The sequence below is a fragment of the Ambystoma mexicanum genome, chromosome 10, assembly GCF_040938575.1.
Source record: "Ambystoma mexicanum isolate Mex_15411 chromosome 10, UKY_AmexF1_1, whole genome shotgun sequence".
In the NCBI taxonomy this organism is placed as follows: Eukaryota; Metazoa; Chordata; class Amphibia; order Caudata; family Ambystomatidae; genus Ambystoma; species Ambystoma mexicanum.
Genome location: NC_090932.1, coordinates 1,168,208,011 through 1,168,228,924, shown reverse-complemented (window position 1 = coordinate 1,168,228,924; position 20,914 = coordinate 1,168,208,011). Strand labels below are relative to the sequence as shown.

Genomic DNA, 20,914 nt, shown 5'->3' with positions numbered 1-20,914 from the left:
CCATGGACTGCTTGTCAGTGAGAGCGAGGATGTTAAGGTTGAGATCTTCAAGGAGGTCGCAGATGTCAGAGGAGTGTTTGATGGCAGAGCGAGAGTTGAAGATAGCCAAGAGAGCTGGTTGCCACTTTTGAAGGTCTTCCGAGGAGGGCTACATGAATGTGGCACACATCAGTGGTGGCAGAGGGGCCAGAGGGGAGGCAGAAGGAGGAGTGGCAGGAGAAGGGAGGACGTTGATGAGAGACAGAAGACACCTATCAAGAAGGAGGACGTTGGGCTGAGAGCTCTGGACCATGATAGTTAGACATTAATGATGGCCCTAGAGGAAAGGAAGCATGCCAAGAATACTCCTGCCACTGTTAATGGGAGAGGAAGAGAGTTAGCATGGACATTAAATCCAATAGCAGAAGAGGCCTGGATCACCCGTTTTATTAATAACTTTAAACCCCTGACTTTTACTAATAAAGTGGAGGAGACAACTCGAGAGGACAAATGGCCTGTAATAGTGGATGAGGAAGACATTCAATTACTTACATCTAAAAGCAGTGGGTCAAGATCCCCAGGAATGGATGGCCTTTCGGATGCCATCTTGAAAAAGTATCCAGCAATCTGGGCAAGTATATTGGCCAAAATATTTAGATCCATTATAGCGGTCTGATTAATGGAAGACCAGCCTCATGGAAGACCGCAATAATTATACCAATATTCACAAAGGCTTTAGATCCCTACCTTCCAACTTTTCGACCAATTGCATTGTTAGATGCGCCGGGAAAGTTGTTTGCCTCCTGGTCCTAATCAAATTGAGAGATTGGATGGTGACATCTGGACGGTTTGGCAGAAACCAGTCATGATTTGTCAGAGGTATAGGAACAGCCCTAAATGGTTTTTTGTTAAACTACCTAGAGAAGCAATCCTTGAGGGAGGCTGTTCCCATATATCTCACTTCCATTGACTTTGCCGTCGTTTTGACAGCATAGATAGGCCTTGTTTATGGTCCACAATGAGGAAATGGGGCTGTCCCTCGGCCCTATTGGACATCAACATTCAAGTATATACTAATACATCCCTCCACTTCAGACTAAATCAACAAGGGAAATTGTCCGAAAAAATCCTGACATTCAGTGGACTGAAGCAGGGGTGTATCCTGGCCCCTGCTTTGTTCAACCTGTTTGTCTCTGACTTGGATGTACCCATATCCACTGCAAGAGCTAATCCCCCTAGAATAGCAGGCCAAGGGGGCCATTGCTTATTCTATGTAGATGACTTAGTCCTGCTCGATATGACACCCATCGGCCTTCAAAGATCACTAAATGCCTTGCAGACTTATGCCATAGACAATAATTTAGCAGTAAATGCCAACAAGTCAAATATAATTGTGTTAAAATCTGGTCTTGCAAGAAAGGAACTGAGATTTAATTGGTCTGTGGCCGGTTCTGTACTTGGAAGAGTGGATTTATATCTCTATATGGGTTTTAACTTCAACAATGATGGGAGAGAAAGAACAAACTATGAATTACTGCGACTGAAGGTCGAATCACTAGCCGCCAAAGGCATACTGATTTATTTAAAAGTTGGCAAATTCACACTGTTACCGGTATACACATTTTATAAGCAGAAGGTAGTTGCCATTATAGTGTACGGGTCAGAAAGGCATATGCCCAACTCATTAATTAACTGGAATCTATTGGAAGGAATGTTTTGGAAGAGGGTACTCGGTTTCCCAAAAAGTACATTAATCCAACTGGAATTGTTTTCTTCCAGAAATGCCTGATGGATGATGACTCCTCCCTTCTGTTGAATGTAGCGAGAGCATTAAAGGCATATAAAGAGGCAATATTGTCCAACTGGAAAGAGGACTGTTTACAAATATTGAGATACGTTGGCAGGGTTACAGGTGGGTGCCGGGGTCTCCGGGCCCCCATCATGATGGTTCCCCTGAGTGCTGGGCGGCTTGGAGGGCCCACGGCCTGCACGGGACATGACACCAGAACAAACACACAGACACGGCTTTAGTGTCTCGCTGTCACAGCCGAGTGGGAGACCACACAGATTCTTTATTAGTGTGGGCCACGTGTCTGCAAACATGGTCCCAACATGTGGCTGGGCACGAGCCATGGCACTCCTGCTCACGTTACAACATCCCATGCCAAGGGTATCATGCTACTGTACACACTAGCTAGAAGGGTACACTACCAGGGGGTTGGGCAGTTAGGTTCATTTTCTCGGGAAGGGTGATGCTAACTGCCTTTTCCGCTTGCAGTTCTGGCCAACGTGGATGTCAAGGTGTTCTACGGGGCCCACTTTACACACGCATCACTTTTGCGGTGTCAATGCATTACCAACATACCTCTTTGGGCATGTTACACCCCAATGTATATATGTGCCTATGTGCTTGATAACTACAAACTGTATTAGTCCAATATGGAAGTGGGGATGGCCCCAATGGCCGGAAAAGCTGCATCGGGGATACCAGGGCCACATCAGCAGGTGGTCACAGGGCAGTCCCTCTGAGTCAGCTCGCCCATGATGGAAAGCGCTCCACTAGCGGGCAAAGCCGCACCCGGGGATACCGGGGGCCACATCGGCTGTCATCTTGCCAGCAGGTCTCTGGCCCGTCTGCTGTAGGGTGGTCCTCCAGCGGGCCTGAGTGGTGTCTGTCCCTTTGTGGAAGACCGTAGTCTGGAGTCTTTCAGGCCCTCTTTCCCCCATAGGGATAGGGGCCAGGGAAGGACACTCTCCTTCCATACCTCACCAGGTGAGGAACCGCTGAATGGCAGCGGGCAGACCCGTGCCCAGGTTCCCCCTTCGGGTGGGAGTTCTTACTTGCTACCGCTGCGGCGGCAGTCCCACCCTTTTGAGGCTCCCTGCTACAGGAGTTGTCACTTACAGCGATCAGGGCCCTGCAATGTCTGGTTCTTCCCTCTGCTTCACAGATGGTACTTGCATTGGAACGGCGACGGCAACGGCCACACCGTGGCCAGGCTCCCCCAGTCAGGACCTTTTCCTGGCCTGTCTTCTGCCTGGCCGCACAAGCACTCTGCTCAGGGATAGCCGCAGCCTTGATGGCTGTTCTTCTTTTGTGGTATCCATCAGGTAGGAGTTCTTCTCTGATCTCCTCTGGCACTACAACAGGCAGTGAAGTCAAAGGCCTCATCGTGAAACCGGAAGAAATAAAACAAATTGTGGCGACACGATTGGATATCCACGTGGGATGAATGTAAGCAGTATAACGCTTTTGATTTTTTTTTTTTGTATAAATCTAAAGCATTTAATCAATTACTTATTTATTTAATGAAATTCCCTGATTGGTCTCTTAGAAGGTATTTTGTGTTTTGTATTTTGTGAAAATGTGTTTAAACCTGCTACCGATAAGAGAAGTTCTGGGGCAAGGGCTGATTGGGAAGTGAGTATTCGCTGCTGTCGCTTTTGTGAGAACGCTGCTGAACCGGAAACAAGACACACATGGATTGACTGTAAATCCTTGCCGGAACAGCGAGGTTTAATATTGGACAGCTGTATATAACATCCTTAAACGTCATCACTGGACTCATGGCGGGCGAAATAACCGTAGTATTACGATAGCAGTGCTGACGTTTTAAACCAAATTTCACTGTAACCTTTTTAGATGTGATTGTCTACTTTCATGAGTATTATCCGACGTATGCCTTATTGATATTGATATAGATATTTTATTTGTGTCGCGCTCATACACAAGTGATTCAGAGCGCGGCGAGGCAAGGATAGGGGGAACAAGGTAGAACAAAAACAACGATCTTACTAGGTCCAGTGACATTGAGAATGCGCAAGTTAATAGAAATAACTGTAAAACAATAAGAAAGGAAAATAGGCATTGATTCAATTGTTTTTCTTTTTTTAAGAAATGTAATGTAACCTCGTGGTGATTGTGTAAATAGCAACACGTTTGTTTTGATGCAAGCTAATAAATATAACAATTTTTTAAAAAAATGTCAGGTCGAGCAGTTTGGGTGACCACCAGGTGGCAATCATGTTCCACTTTTCTGTTTTAATTTGTACCAATCGACCACCTCACAAGGGCGACTGGGAAGTCGATCACTTTATAAATCGATATTTGAGGATCATTTAAAGACATAGAACCGTTCCAAGCCGAAGTAACCCAGTTTGGGTTTCACATACAGTTGCATGGATGTTTCTTTTGTGCTCTTACAGGATCCCCGTTACCTGCCTCTCCTCATTCTGAAGTTCGTTTAAGTGCCTCTCCTCATTCTGAAGTTCATTTACCTGCCTATCCTCATTCTGAAGTTCATTTACCTGCCTCTCCTCATTCTGAAGTTCGTTTACCTGCCTCTCCTCATTCTGAAGTTCGTTTACCTGCCTCTCCTCATTCTGAAGTTCGTTTACCTGCCTCTCCTCATTCTGAAGTTCATTTACCTGATTCTCCTCGTTCTGAAGTTCATTTACCCGCCTCTCCTCATTCTGAAGTTCATTTACCTGCCTCTCCTCATTCTGAAGTTCATTTACCTGCTTCTCCTCATTCTGAAGTTCATTTACCTGCCTCTCCTCATTCTGAAGTTCATTTACCTGTTTCTCCTCGTTCTGAAGTTCATTTACCCGCCTCTCCTCATTCTGAAGTTCATTTACCTGCTTCTCCTCGTTCTGAAGTTCATTTACTTGCCTCTCCTCATTCTGAAGTTCATTAGTTCATTTGCCTCCTCATTCTGAAGTTCATTTACCTGCCTCTCCTCATTCTGAAGTTCATTTACCTGCCTCTCCTCATTCTGAAGTTCGTTTACCTGCCTCTCCTCATTCTGAAGTTCGTTTACCTGCCTCTCCTCATTCTGAAGTTCGTTTACCTGCCTCGCCTCATTCTGAAGTTCATTTACCTGCTTCTCCTCGTTCTGAAGTTCATTTACCCGCCTCTCCTCATTCTGAAGTTCATTTACCTGCCTCTCCTCATTCTGAAGTTCATTTACCTGCTTCTCCTCATTCTGAAGTTCATTTACCTGCCTCTCCTCATTCTGAAGTTCATTTACCTGCTTCTCCTCGTTCTGAAATTCATTTACTTGCCTCTCCTCATTCTGAAGTTCATTTACCTGCCTCTCCTCGTTCTGGAGTTCATTTACCTGCCTCTCCTCGTTCTGAAGTTCATTTGCCTCCTCATTCTGAAGTTCATTTACCTGCCTCTCCTCATTCTGAAGTTCATTTACCTGCCTCTCCTCATTCTGAAGTTCATTTACCTGCCTCTCCTCATTCTGAAGTTCGTTTACCTGCCTCTCCTCATTCTGAAGTTCATTTACCTGCCTCTCCTCATTCTGAAGTTCATTTACCTGCCTCTCCTCGTTCTGAAGTTCGTTTACCTGCCTCTCCTCATTCTGAAGTTCGTTTACCTGCCTCTCCTCGTTCTGAAGTTCATTTACCTGCTTCTCCTCGTTCTGAAGTTCATTTACCTGCCTCTCCTCATTCTGAAGTTCATTTACCTGCCTCTCCTCATTCTGAAGTTCATTTACCCGCCTCTCCTCGTTCTGGAGTTCATTTACCTACCTACCTCTCCTCGTTCTGAAGTTCATTTACTTGCCTCTCCTCGTTCTGAAGTTCATTTACTTGCCTCTCCTCGTTCTGAAGTTCATTTACCTGCCTGTCCTCGTTCTGAAGTTCATTTACCTGCCTCTCCTCGTTCTGAAGTTCATTTACCTGCCTGTCCTCGTTCTGAAGTTCATTTACCTGCCTCTCCTCGTTCTGAAGTTCATTTACCCGCCTCTCCTCGTTCTGAAGTTCATTTACCTGCCTCTCCTCGTTCTGAAGTTCATTTACTTGCCTCTCCTCGTTCTGAAGTTCATTTACTTGCCTCTCCTCGTTCTGAAGTTCATTTACTTGCCTCTCCTCATTCTGAAGTTCATTTACCTGCCTGTCCTCGTGCTGAAGTTCATTTACTTGCCTCTCCTCGTTCTGAAGTTCATTTACCTGCCTGTCCTCGTGCTGAAGTTCATTTACTTGCCTCTCCTCGTTCTGAAGTTCATTTACTTGCCTCTCCTCGTTCTGAAGTTCATGTACCTGCCTCTCCTCGTTCTGAAGTTCATTTACCTGCCTCTCCTCGTTCTGAAGTTCATTTACCCGCCTCTCCTCATTCTGAAGTTCATTTACCCGCCTCTCCTCATTCTGAAGTTCATTTACCCGCCTCTCCTCATTCTGAAGTTCATTTACCCGCCGCTCCTCATTCTGAAGTTCATTTACCCGCCTCTCCTCATTCTGAAGTTCATTTACCCGCCGCTCCTCATTCTGAAGTTCATTTACCCGCCTCTCCTCATTCTGAAGTTCATTTACCCGCCGCTCCTCATTCTGAAGTTCATTTACTTGCCTCTCCTCATTCTGAAGTTCATGTACCCGCCTCTCCTCATTCTGAAGTTCATTTACCCGCCTCTCCTCGTTCTGAAGTTCATTTACCTGCTTCTCCTCATTCTGAAGTTCATTTACCCGCCTCTCCTCGTTCTGAAGTTCATTTACCTGCTTCTCCTCATTCTGAAGTTCATTTACCCGCCTCTCCTCGTTCTGAAGGTCATTTACCTGCCTCTCCTCGTTCTGAAGTTCATCTCCTCATTCTGAAGTTCATTTACCTGCCTCTCCTCATTCTGAAGTTCATTTACCTGCCTTTCCTCATTCTGAAGTTCTTTTACCTGCTTCTCCTCATTCTGGGGTTCATTTACCTGCCTCTCCTCGTTCTGAAGTTCATTTACCTGCTTCTCCTCATTCTGAAGTTCATTTACCCGCCTCTCCTCGTTCTGAAGTTCATTTACTTGCCTCTCCTCATTCTGAAGTTCATTTACCCGCCTCTCCTCATTCTGAAGTTCATTTACCCGCCTCTCCTCGTTCTGAAGTTCATTTACCCGCCTCTCCTCGTTCTGAAGTTCATTTACCTGCTTCTCCTCATTCTGAAGTTCATTTACCCGCCTCTCCTCGTTCTGAAGTTCATTTACCTGCTTCTCCTCATTCTGAAGTTCATTTACCCGCCTCTCCTCGTTCTGAAGGTCATTTACCTGCCTCTCCTCGTTCTGAAGTTCATCTCCTCATTCTGAAGTTCATTTACCTGCCTCTCCTCATTCTGAAGTTCATTTACCCGCCTCTCCTCATTCTGAAGTTCATTGACCTGATTCTCCTCATTCTGAGGTTCATTTACCTGCCTTTCCTCATTCTGAAGTTCATTTACCTGCTTCTCCTCATTCTGAGGTTCATTTACCTGCCTCTCCTCGTTCTGAAGTTCATTTACCTGCTTCTCCTCATTCTGAAGTTCATTTACCCGCCTCTCCTCGTTCTGAAGTTCATTTACCTGCCTCTCCTCATTCTGAAGTTCATTTACCCGCCTCTCCTCATTCTGAAGTTCATTTACCCGCCTCTCCTCGTTCTGAAGGTCATTTACCTGCCTCTCCTCATTCTGAGGTTCATTTACCTGCCTTTCCTCATTCTGAAGTTCATTTACCTGCTTCTCCTCATTCTGAGGTTCATTTACCTGCCTCTCCTCGTTCTGAAGTTCATTTACCTGCTTCTCCTCATTCTGAAGTTCATTTACCCGCCTCTCCTCGTTCTGAAGGTCATTTACCTGCCTCTCCTCGTTCTGAAGTTCATCTCCTCATTCTGAAGAGTTCAGACACCCTCTGGTACATTGCCGTGCCCCCCCCCCAGTGCCCTGATCTCTACTTCACCTGCTGAGGAAGGTGTCTCTGCTCTCTCCTCACAGAATGATATCAAGGAGACTGACGGGAGCCTGCTGGGGGAGGCCGCCCAAGATGCCAACGAGAAGAAGGATGGCGTGAAATGGCAGAAACCGAAGCTGAACCGCCGGACGCTGATGAAATGCTGCCTGGTGAAGTGGATCTTGTCCAGCACCTCTCCGCAGGATCCAGGTATGGCAACCTATGGCCTAAATGTCTGAGGCAAGTGGGTGCACACAGCAGAACTCGGCTCGGCCCATAACAAGTAGGGATTGCGGACCGTGGGGCGTTTACTGTCACTTGCCATTTCGCAGGGCGCTCACCTTGCACTTCTATGGCATGGTAGTGGTTTGGTAGGGTGTCCAGGTGTCCCGGTTTTGCCGGGACAGTCCCAGAATTGGGCCCTTCGTCTGCCTGTCCCAACAGTTATTTTTAATTTAAAAACCCCATCCTGGTTTTGGGGAAAGGTGCCCGTCCCGGTTTTATGGAAAGGGAGGGTCGACAACAATTTTAAAGTAAGTGTACATTAAAATACGCACAGAATTTTGCCAAGCCAAGCTGGGGTCGAACCCCCAACCAGGCACACGCATTAAATGATTGTGCCACAGAGACCAGTTGGTAAACGTGTGAACAGCAAGGACTGCAACATACATCAAAGCAAAATCTCTTTTTATTATTAATAAGCTTATATCCACAGTCGAAAGCGTGCAGTTTATAGGAGCAGAAGCAGTGCTGGAAATACTGTGGGATGGAGGGGGAAAGGAGGGGCAGTTTGAGGGGGATGGTCCTTCTTTTATGTTGTTGGCTGTCACGGTTTTTCGTCGTGAAAATCTGGTCACCCAAGGTTGGGGCTGCTGGGGGTTGTATTGCCGCACAGTTCTGGTAATCTGGTAGACTGTAGTCTGGCAACATGATAACAGTGCCCTACATCTGCACCATGTGTTTTCATTACATTCCTATTGAAAGGCATGTCCTTGCATAACAAGGTGTGTGTCATTGCATCAGCAGAGATGTTTATGCATCGCCATTGCTTTAGCAGCACTATTATGCAGACATTACGATATGCAGGGTTGGGTTGGGTTTGCTTTTGGAAATGCGGTGCTGGTGATGAGTTCTGTTGTCCGAGCAAACTGCTGCATGACACAGGATTGGTTCGCGGATCATTAGATTTGCTTGACATGCACGCACTGGAGGGTAGCTACGCGGGTAAAGTACTGCTCTCTGAGTCGAGGGCAGCCCCCACTTCAAAAAGTTGAAATCCTAGGGCAGGAATGAAATAACCTTTCATCCGTCCTAGGTTGATCAATCAAGTACCATGCATTATGAGGTGATAATAACACCTCTTATTACAGCACCTGAGGAGCCTGATGAAGCACTATATAAAAACCAAGTGTTAGTATTGCAATCACACACACACATTGTGATAGCAATGCAATGCATTACACAGCATGACAATCTCAGATTAGGATCTCGGAAAATATAACAATCTGTTTATTGAGGCATTATGGAAGCAATTATAGATTTGGGGGTGTTTTGCTTTGTCAATTACTACTGATGGGTTGCTGTTGGGTTGTAGGACCCATTGGCAGATGACTGGTGCAAGACGTTGTGGTGCGGGGGGGAGGCTAAAGAAAAGTGTGTGGGAGATGTGAGGAGAGGCACATGCGTGGGCAGGTAAAAGGAGCATTGTTAAAACCTGTCGTTTTTTGGATCTTGTGTAGGCGTGTTATAGGCACTTTCCAGGCACTGCCATAATGGTACTACCTGGACACAATATGGAAACAGCCGGCAAATGGTGTTAGTTCCTGGGCATAGTATGGCAGGGCCTGGCAAATGCCTAGGTACTGCCCTTACAAGAGCCAAAACTGTTGGCTTTTCCAATGTGTGTTTTGAACAGGAATTCGGTGCAAGGAACAGAAGAAAGGACATGCATATGACTTACACATTGCGTGGCTGAAGACATACTTGATTAAGGTGTGTTTATTATTCCGGGAGCTAGTTTACAGCTACAATTAAGCCATTTGCATTCAGAAAACTGATTAGAAGTAAAATTGGCATTCCCGTCAAAGATCATCCTGCTCAAAGAGATACCAGCAGAAGGATGGGGAGTGGGGTGTGGGGGGCTGCGGGGGGGGGGGGGGGTAGTGAGTGTGAATGCCATAGGGCTAACGTGGCCATGGGTGGTGAATTGTTTGGTAAAAACCCAAGCAACAGTCACAGGATGTGTGTCCCTCCTGGCATCGCATCTCTCTCCGGTCTTCACTTCCCATGTCAATACCTTTGCCTTATAGGCAGTGCTTAGAAAGGTTATGGGGCATGGACATGTGGTTCCCATCTAGAAGGTGTTGGAGGAGATGTGCGTGAGGTGGCTGCATGGAAGGTGTATCGGAAGGAGTCTAAGATGCAGGCGAAGTGTGGAGTGAGGCAAGACATCGGGGAGAGAGGGGTTGCACTGGGTGTAATACAGGTACATGGAGGTGGGTGCAGAGGGGTGTGAGTGAAGGAAACATTGGGGTAGGATTGGTAATAAGGAGTCTGTTGGCGGAGTGGAAGTGGCCAGATGAGGTGTCTGCCATCTGTGTCTCTCCCGATGATTTGAACTACAGCTCCCATCAGCTCAAGCCAGCAGAGTCAATAGCAATGGATGATGGGTAGTATAGTCCAAACCATCTCGAGGCACATGTGAGCTGTGGGGAAGGTGGCTGTGTAGGGGTAAGGTTTGAAAGATGTCAGGCGAGGGGCTGAGGGGGGAATAGGGTGGGGGGCTTGGGGAGTTGAGAGGGTTGAGAGGGTGTGGGATGGGTTGTGGAGAAGTGGTAGGTAGAGGTAGGTGAGTCAGAGGCGTTGGTGAGGAGTGGTGAGACAGAGGTTGGGTATTTCAGATGTGACAGTCGGAGCAAGGTTTGAAGAGGTGCAGGGTGGCGAGGAGGGTATAAAGAGGTGAGGGCAGGGGTTAGCGTATTGGGATTCAAATGTAAATATGTTAAACCGGGAGATGGGTGAGGTCAGAAGGGCAAGGAGGGTATCTGATGTGAGGAGAAGGGGGAATGCCCTGGAAGAAAGAAGGGTGGAACAAGGTGGTAGGAGTGTGTGGGTGCTATATGGTCTATTTCCCACGATCTATTCCCCTCGGGCAAAAATGACAGCATACCCAAGACCGCCTAGCCCCGCTCCACGCACGCAGGAGCTGACAGGACCTTTATCTGAGTGGCATGGAAAAGGGAAGTCGCAGCACGGAAAACAGGTGAGTGTTTGTGTGTGTATGTGAGGTGTTAGGGTTGCGGGGGCGCAACGTTTGTGGTGGGGAAAATAGAGGATGGGGAGGTAAAGGAGGATTTGGGGGTAAACAAACACCAGTGCAGGCAGGAGAGGGAGCGGCTTCAAAGGAAGTTTGAAGGGTAAAAACCCCTGCAATCAGCCTAATCCCACCCGCTGAAGGCCACTCCAAATTGGCCATAAAAAAGATGTCCTTTTTCGGGTCGTGCCCTCAATGGTAAGAAAGCTGAGCAGGTTGAGTGCTCACTGCTGCGATCTGTGTGTGATTTGCAGTTAGCTGGTTTGAATCCTGGCAAGGCCTACTCAGCCTTTCATCTTTCTGAGGTCAGTAAATGAGTACCAACTTTGGTTGGGTGATAAGTGTATGTAAATGTACAGCACTTTAGAGAAAGCGCTATATCAAATCAATTATTCATTATCATTAGTGGGCGATCTTTAGACAAGAACTGTGTGTCTATGGTGAGGCCAGCCACTTTGAGGCTACAGGTGCAAGAAAGAGGTGGGGTTAAGCAGTGCTGGAAATGGAAAACATGTATTGGGGGTACTGTCCCTTCTTCGGAGGGGTGGAGCTTTGGGAAGGAGGGGCGGGGCCAAGGGTCATGGCCTCCGGCAGGTTGCGCAACACAATATCTCTATATAGAACCCAATCCGGGTGATTTGCATAAAAGCAAAGAGCATTATGGGAACAACATAATGTCCACAATTTTAAATGTTAAACATCTCTTATAGTAAATCATTAGGAAAACTTGGTACGCCAATAATGGACTTTTCTGTTTTGATTAGTCACAATGCTCACCCTAATAAAGAGATGTCTGCAAAAATGCAGGACATATATACTGGCTTGAGCAGCTACAAACGTGGGTCCGCCCACGCCTCCGATAATTGAGAGAAAGGAGAAAGAACAGCTGCAAAACTGGCAGGCTTCAGCAGTTTCTGTATGCAGGCTCTAGTACCTTGAAGAGGCAGTGGGCACTGGGATTGAGTAAGGTTAGGAGGGGTTTATGTGAATACATTTCTGGCTCCCCCCAAATATTTACCTTAACTTCTGAAGTTTGGGGGATTCTTTCTGCCTCATAAAATTCTAACAATATCTGTTGGTCATTTTAAGGTGTTCGCCGACCATCTTCGCCTGAAGCTGCTCGCTCCTAATTAGCCTAGAATCCTCTCCGAGGAGTTATACACAGAAAAAAACACATGCCTCATAGAGCAAAAACACCACAATTATTATCCGTCCCCAGCAACAATGTCATGTTTTGCAATGATCTGTGGTATGTAATTTGAGAAAAAAGGATCCGTTTACAGTAGGATTTTAAAATGGATATAGTGCGGGATTGTTCAATTCCATGACGCGGTTCCTTCACAAAAAAGTAATCCGGATGCCAACAAGTCGAATGTGCATTAAAGACAAACGAGGGCTTCACCGCAGCGCAGCACCTGCCCACTGTGCCTGTTGACCATCTTCTTCACAGGATTCTCTTGACACGGCGTGATGTTGGCACGGGGCTAAATCTCACGCGCACCGCCCCATAGGCGCAAGATGTGTCTTAAAGACCAAAACAAGGTCTTATGGTCCCCCCATATGAGATGCCCTTGGAGTCGGATAGGCCAATTGATTCCGCCGAGGCGCAAAGTCGATTTCTTCCTTAAAAGGAGACTCAATTCAATGTGCGGGAAGGGGCAAAGTTGTTAATTATCCACTCATATCGGGTGTACACGGGGAAATCGTTGCATCGTACGGAGGGCGGGGGGGGCAGTTATTTTGTCTCCTTAGTTCTTCTCAACCATCTCTTTTGACAACATTATTTTAAACTGCCACTAGGTAGCGCTGTTCGATAAACAATAGGACCCTGCAGACATGTCGGGTCATGCTTTACGTGCATCCCACTTAGATTTCTTTAATGCCTCATCAATCGATACTAAAGCACTAAGGGGGTCTGTGGTGTCTCTAAAAATCAATATTAGGGCGGGGCAAGCATAGAATTAGGAGGGGGTGTGCACACATAAATAAGACCTAACAGGGTTTAAGAATAGAGGATGCATTGTCCAAACCGCTGGGGAACCTTGCCCTGCAGTCAGTCTCTCGGATCTGCACCTAGTGTTTGGGGTTTGGCGCCCTCTGTCGCAGACAGGCAGAACTGCAGGATCACGGAGGGAACATGACAATTCATTGATAGGCTTTGTGCAGAAACACTCCAAGCCTCACATTCACAGCGAAACACCGCCCAAACGAGCCTCCATGCCCTTGGTTTACCAACATAATACTGTTCGAGTGAGTACTGTACTAAATGAAGCAAGCAGAGAACACAGTTTGCGTCACTTGCCCAGGAGTGGTGTCATGCTTGGGTCTCTATCGCAGACCTAGTTCACATATGAAATTCTATGGTCCTTCTTATCTTCACAAAATGCTGTTTGATTTTATGCAGATCGGAAGGACACATTCCCTCTTACAGGTGTGCCCCCTTCAGCCCCCACGTACATTGTTCCTTGAGGAGATTGGGCACTGCTCGACCTGGTCCTGGGTTCCGCCACTCAGACCCACCCATATCATTGACCCGCCAGCCCTCCTTGCACGAGGTGGCGGGTTCCCAGAGTAAATAGGTTCCATTTCCAGCACAGTTTAAACAAGCATGCATTTTACCAAGCTGTTTATATTCATTTAAAAGGGGAAAGTAAGTAAGTGCACAAAAGGCATAAGACAATATAAGGTCTGCATCAAGATAAAGGCATAAGACAATATAAGGTCTGCATCAAGATTATATTACCCCTAAAAATGTAACTTATGTTTTACGGCTGAGAGAAGTCCTCAAAGTCCAAAGGCAGTTGGTCTTCCAAGCGCTTTATGTCCGTTTTTTATTAAACTCATATTTTGTCAATTGTTGCTGTACTTACATTACATGTTGCAACTCCAGTATGAGAGTTCACCTGTCTTCTATAAAATGCCACAATCGGTGCTTTGCAGGAGCCTTTGGCTATGCCAAAAACCCCAAACATTGTTCCATCAAAACATTATCAACTATTACAACATTAATACTACTATTCATATGTTGCTTTATTCCAGCACCGCGTGGCAGATAGCTCCCATTTCTAAGCACTATAATAAGTGTTATTACTGCCAACTTCAATAGTACTGAAACGTGTTACTGTACATTGCCTCTATGGCATTTTTGGTTGACTTGGGGAGTGTGGGTCTACCATAAAAAGAGGGCGTTTGGTAGTAGGAGGGACACGCGAAAAACCTGTGACGTTGAAACGTGCAGCAAACGTACCATAGCCCTGGGCACAAGAATTGAGGGGGTGGGCGTGTGTGTGTTTGTGTGTGTGTGTGTGTATTTGTTTTGCCTGCTCACTAGGATCAAGTCGTGTTGTTATCCATCAAACTCAGCAGCTGCTGTTTTTCTCGGTTCCATTTGATGGCGATTGTGAGGAGCTGATAGTGTTTTAGGCTGAAGGGGACACAAGGTTGGGGAGATGAACCAGACTATGTTCGATCTCATGCGTGTTTTTGATTTAAGCGCCACGCACAGGTGTACTGCACATGTGAGTGAAGCTGACCCAAATGCGCCTGTCTTTATTTCATCCTGGTTTGTGAGGTGGGTGCTCTGATTGGTCTTTGGTTTAAGGTTCCCAGTGGCAATTCTGCTGGTTTGCCTGAGTGGTTCAGGTGTGTCTTAGAGTCCCATCCAGGGATGGCTAAGGAATAAAGGTTCTGGCTGGTCCGATCTTTGGAGCTGGTCTGTTGTGTTCTAGTGAAGCGCCAGGTTTTGAGAGATGGTCTGAAGACAGGGAGATCTACCTCTGTGTGGAGTCACCTGGTCATTGAGGTCCACGGGTTGGTTGATAGAAAAGAGACCGAGACTCCTCAAGGTGCCTAATGTATAATCTTCTGCAGGAGGAAGGTCCATGTCGGCCCTGCCAGAACTAGCAAAGAGTGCCTGCAGGGTGTGCACAGATGTCAGCGGAGAGTGCTTAATGGGTCCGAGGTCCTGCTGCCAGGCTGGCCTTTGGTCCATCTCTGGAATCTCTATAGCAGCCCTTGAAGGCCTATCCTTTACACTGGATGATTGACTAACTCACCCATCCCACTGGGTCCAGGGCCCATAATAACTAAGAAAAGTGCCACCCGCCCAATAATCTGGGCAGGAGAAATCCCTCGGTCATAGGTAAAGCATAAACCTTTGTGAGGCGAAGCCTAGTGCAGGGGTCTGCAACCTTTGGCTCTTCAGATGTTTTAGACTATGAATCCCATGATCCTTCACCCTTAACTATGCGCATTCGTTTGATTATTAATTGTGGATTTATTGAGTGCCAACTGCAATATGCGGTTTCTTTGTGGTGCCCCAAGAGGGGGTTGGTGGGGTGAGGCCAAGCATAGAGGGTCTGGGAGCGCTTTCTATCTGGGTGGGGTGGGTATCTGTGCAGCAATGAGCATTACCTTTGGGATAGCCAAGGCCTCCCACCCGCAGACTCCGGCTGGAGATTTAAACTCACTTCAGTTGCACTCACAATATTACTCATTGTTTGTGATAACATTTTTGTAGTTGTTTGTGTCAGTGGAGGAGGGTCAAAAAGGGGGACCAGATAGGTGTACATCACAAATATATATTTTTTCCAAGCAGAGCTGTTGCTAGGGGGTGGGATGTTTGAGGGGGCTGGTTGTAACCCCGGATAGAAGCTCAGGCCATACAACCAAAAGGCTAGCCAGCCCTGAGTCCCAACAGCCCTGACATTAGCGCAGACCCTGTTTCCAAGTCCTTCCTCAGCTCTCTAAACATCCTTGAGTCTGTGGGCAGACCGAATGAATCCACTGTTACGTATTCGCACTTTAAACTATGCAGAAGCAGAGCTCTGGGGGAGCCCCCTGTAAGGGTTGGGGTGCTCAAGTCCTTGATTTGAACGTACCTTTTGGAGGGAATCGGACACCAGCAATACCGCAACAAGCAACAATTCTGACTCCCAGAGGCATTGTGGCCTGTGGAGAGGTGATGAGGCCTCCTGCCTCTGAAAGTCCGGCAGCGCGAGGTACAGTCTGTTTTCTTAGGGCTGACTCTGCCCCAGCCACGCTGTCCTTTTTTCGGAGGCACTGGCCCCCGGGGTCAAAGTGTCCAAAATACTGTAGTGAAATTATGTCCCCTGCTGCACCTGACTGGACCCTCATACATTGCAATCCGCCCTCACTCCACCACCCACGACAATACAAACCCCATGCCTGGGTACTGCCTTTCCTCCTCTCCCCACTGAATGCTTAATCTACCACCATTGCTTTCAGTTCTTGTCCCCCACAGCATGCAGCTTCATAGACGCCCACATTGCAAATCACCCACCATTCACACCTCTGAAGGGACTTCCAGACTAAAGCCAGCCACCCATTACCTACACACACAGTTGTGCATGCAGCAATTAAATGTAAAATGTGCTTAAATGCCGAAGTCAAATGCTGATCACTGCGGGAGCAGAGCTATGTGGTGGCTGGGGAATTGGCGCTACAGTGCCAAGCAGGCTATTGAAGTAAAAAGCAAGCCAGCGCCTGCAAGATAGCTCAGAGGGATATGACATTAGAGCAAACCCTGCAGCGCGCAGGCATGCACCCCCAGTAAGGGGGCAGCAAGAAACGAAAGGGCCCTTTGCCTGCGGTCCAGGCACGGTTCTCACTCTGACAAAAAATAAATAAATGATGGCTACTTTTACCCCCAAAAAAAGGTAGAGGAACGTCATACCCTTTAGCTGCCGACGACTTCGACCTATGACTGGACCTCGTTTTAATGACCTAGGCCAGTCCATCAATCCAAAAGGTGCAGCAGCAACAACATATATCGGTCCTATGAAAAACATAGGTCTTCTGCAGAGGTTGCACAAGTTAACAAAATCTGCTTGGGCTTCTCTGCGCACGAATGCCCGTCCTTACATCATCTTCACCCCATGCCCTCATCTGACCTCTTTCTCTTCCGAGTTAGTCCAAAATGGTCTTTTACTGTTTCATAAATGACATGCTCTAATTAAAGCACTGTGAAACTGTGGAAGGACCCGTTCAGGAACAGCGATTAAACTAATGCTTTTTTCCTGCAGGAGGAAGAAATACCCCCCACTTTTCTGAATATGAGCAAGCTACCCAGGTAGCCCAATCCGTCACTCAAGGGTTTGGGAGATTGCAAATATTCAGAGGTTTAAGTTGGGCGGGGCTAACTGCTCCGAAAAATGGTTCAGAGACGGGGCCCCGCCGGGGCTCCCCAATGTCCCCTGGCAGCCCCAGCTGATGAGGCCGCTAGAGGACAAAGCTTTTTTCCTAAAGCCTGAAGATCTCTCTCTTGTGTGAGAGCTTCAGGCTTTAGAAAAAGAGACCTTTTCTCCATAATGGTGGGGTTGGCACTTGCGAGGCATCCCTTTAACTAAGAGATGCCCATGGGCCAGCGCCTCCATTATGGAAGAAAAGGTGAGGCCGCTGCAAGCTGAGGCCTTTTTCTCTAAAGCCTGAAGCTCTCGCTCATTCGCCTAAGCTTCAGGCTTTAGGAAAAAAGGCTTTGGCTTCCAGCAGCTGCACCTTTTCATCCTTAATGTTTGGGTCAGCATCTCACCAGGTATCCCTTTAACTAAGAGATGCAGCAATCACAGAGGTGATTGCTGCATCTCTTAGTTAAAGGAATGCCTGACGAGGGGCAGCGCCACCATTAAGTCTGAAAAGATGCAGCACTGTCCCTGGCCAGCATCCCTTTTATATAAGGCATGCAGGGATCATCACCCTCGCACACTGTGGTGCGGGGGGTGAGGGTCGCGCCTCTATTAAAAAAGAAATCAGGAGGTGTCGACCCCCACTAGACATCCCTTTAGTTAAGAGATGTGGAGATCAGCACCATCTCCCCTGGGGTGAGAGGGTGCTCATGGCTGCAATGGGCTGCCTGGATGGGTAGCATGTAGCCCATTAAGCCGAGGCTCGTGAAGGGGGCATGGCCTAACAGGCAGGCGACCCCTGCCATTAGGCCACACCCTTTTGATGAGCCCCAGCTCGTTTTACCATGCCACTTAAGGCACTGAAAATAATAATAATAATAATAATAATAATAATAATAACAATAATAAGTGGAAATAGTGCATTTTACAGCACATGTTCCAGAAGGAATTGGGCAAAAAAGCTGCAGAAATTATAGGCATTTTTTAACATACAAAAGTCAACAGCAGTCACACAACCAGATGAGCTACCTTTCTGCCTCAGAATATCTCGTTCAACTTTTAAAGTATTCAACATCAGATACAACTCCTCTGATAGAGCTCAAAATCACTGCAGTACCAGCCCTGCAGTTCCTGTAAATGACTCGAGTAAATGGAGGTTCGCCCCCAGGGACATTTACTCTGCACACCGTATCATTTAGCTGCAGAGCTGTAAACCAAACACTGTTATCATCTGTACGGGGGCAAAGTGAGGTTCCTACCCCTGTTGTTAGTGAACAGAGGAGACAGTTGGCCCCTTGTCCTCCCATGTACCCAGCACTTGTCGTTTAGACACTGGGTGTACGGAGCCGGGCTTTAAATGGGCTGGTACCATCGGGCACTCAGTAACGATGCATATTGATATTCATATTGTGGACTGGACTGGCCCTTCTCGGAGCTCTATGAGCGTGGCTGGCGGAAGATGCACTGAGGCTGGTGGAGGCCCATTTCCACATGGTGTTATGGGCCGCCCTTGCAGCCCACCTTATAAATGGAGAAAACCGTCTAAGGCGCCTGTTGATTGCTTACATTATAATGAAGGCTTCCGGTTCTATGGAATTTATGTTTCTGCCATTTCTGTCTGTGTTTATCCATATTTATGTTTGGGCATTTTTTCTGTATTTATCGACATTTCTTTTTTGTCATATAAAATGATAATTTGCAACCAGTATTTTTCTGCATTTATTCTAATAAAAACATGCATTTATTAAAGCACACATGCAGCCATGTAGGAAAGAAATGCCAGCTCCTTTTTATCCATAACAACAAACGGTTGCTCCTTTGACTGCTGCTGCCTTAAGACATATGCTGTAGCAATTTGAAGAACTTTAATGCTATTTTTACACAACTTGTATACTCTCCATGCTCCCAATCTGCAATGTGATTGGCCTGCGATGTATGAGTGACATGTTTTTTTCTCTCCATTTTTATAAATAAATAGAGACAGAAAGCAGACTGATTTCTGTCAGTATTTATGCGCAAAGATGAGTAAAAACGGAAAACTGGATGCCTCAATTATAAGTAAGTCAATAGAATAGCTGCAGATTATCATGGAAGAGAACCAGCCAGCCTGCCGAGAGCTGAAATACTAAATGTCTGCTGAAAAGCTATTAATCACTCTTTGACAGCAGGGTGCTGATGTCTGGAAACCACAGTGATGAGCGTCAAGTGATGGCTTGAGGGCAAAAGGTAGCCTGTAAGGTGCTAGCCACGCACACTTAATGTCCTCAATTAATGGACTATATAGGGCTATGTACGGCAATGCGGAATGAAATGGGGGTAAAACTGAGGTAACTCCTACCGCACTGCCGCACTATATGTTTGACAGTAAGGTGGAGGAAAAACTTCCTGCAAAGTGCTGAAAGGCAAATCTCTGCCTTAATGCCAAGAATTGGCAGAATTTCCGCAAGCACAATTACCACCAGTGGTAATTCTGGCAAAATCCCCATGGAGTCATAACTGGGGGCTAACACCACCATACCACCACTTGTGATCCAGCGGTAATTCCGCCAGACCAAGTGGCGCTAACGGTAAATCTGTTTTGCAGCATACTGGTAGATTTACCACTGGAATACCACAAAACTTGTAATGAGACCCTATGTTTCTCTGTCATCAGTTTGCCAACATTGGGCAGCTTCTCTAGGCTCCCCAGAGCCACATGGGCCATTTCAACTGAAAAAGTTGAAAGGCCTTGGCGCCGTTCCTGTCTAAGAGAGTGCAGGTACTCAGAAATGTGATGACGAGCATGATGTAAAAAATCATTATCTGCAGGGACGTCATTTGGGGGTCACCAGAGGTCACACCTATGACCCCTGAAGTCTCCCTTGCTACCCCATGGTCTCCCTTGCTACCCCTAACAACAACAAAAAGAATAATACTTTTTTCTTTTCTTTTTTACAAGTTGAAGCCCCTGGGTGGTGGCCAGTGCCATGTGGCTCTTTGTTTCTAGAGTGGCTGGCTTACTTGTTCAGGCTTCTTAAAAAAACAGGTGTTTCCACAAGTGTAACACTTTGAGCAGTGATCCTAAATAAGAAAGAATAGGAATAGCAAATCATTTGTCTTTCTGGAATTCTATACATAATTGCCAGACTCATTAAAGTTTTATTTCAGGCACACTTCAGGGGGTGAGTCACCGATTTAGTCTGTTCTCAAACACCTCAAATTCACAATGCCTCACAAACCTCCAAAAAGTATTTAGAGTAGAATAAGTATCGATTTCAGACTATGTTTTTGATTTTTGCAAGTTTCAGTTATAGCATGTTTTTTTCTGCTGTTGTCTCTGTTACGATCATCACAAGACGTTCCATCCCAGTGTCCTCAGTCACTTGACAAATTTTTTGTGCCTAAAAGCTTGTGCACAGTGTAGAAATGTTTGATAATAACACATAAAGTGGCCTTTGATTTCATTGTGCCACAATTAATGCTTTGTTGTAATGTGTCTATCTTTCCTGTCTCCATGGCATGTTTTTCAGGATGTTTGTTTGCATGTAGGAGGTAACGAGTGGCCAGAGTACGAGATGCTGTGTGAGTGCGCTGGTTTTCCTGCACTACTCTAAATTCTTTAATACACAGTTATGAATCCTCCCAATGGTATGTATTTTGCCAACCACTGAAGCCTGAAAAGTAGATCCACCCAGTCTTGACATTTGGCCAACTTTGCACCAGACCTGCAGATGAACTGGCCTGCTGTTAAATCTCAGTTACCAGTTTAATGGTATCCACTACAGAGTGTAATATGCTTTCTGACTTACTCATTTTGC

General features: G+C 46.6%; 1 protein-coding gene across 1 annotated transcript in view; it reads left to right on the top strand.

Moving 5' to 3' along the window:
- The window catches only part of KCNIP3 (potassium voltage-gated channel interacting protein 3), a 693,141-nt gene that overhangs the window by 107,343 nt on the left and 564,884 nt on the right, over positions 1-20,914 (top strand). Inside the window, exon 2 of the mRNA XM_069619110.1 lies at positions 7,706-7,871. Within this exon, the coding sequence (XP_069475211.1) occupies positions 7,706-7,871 (166 nt within the window). The remainder of the gene's footprint in view (positions 1-7,705; positions 7,872-20,914) is intronic.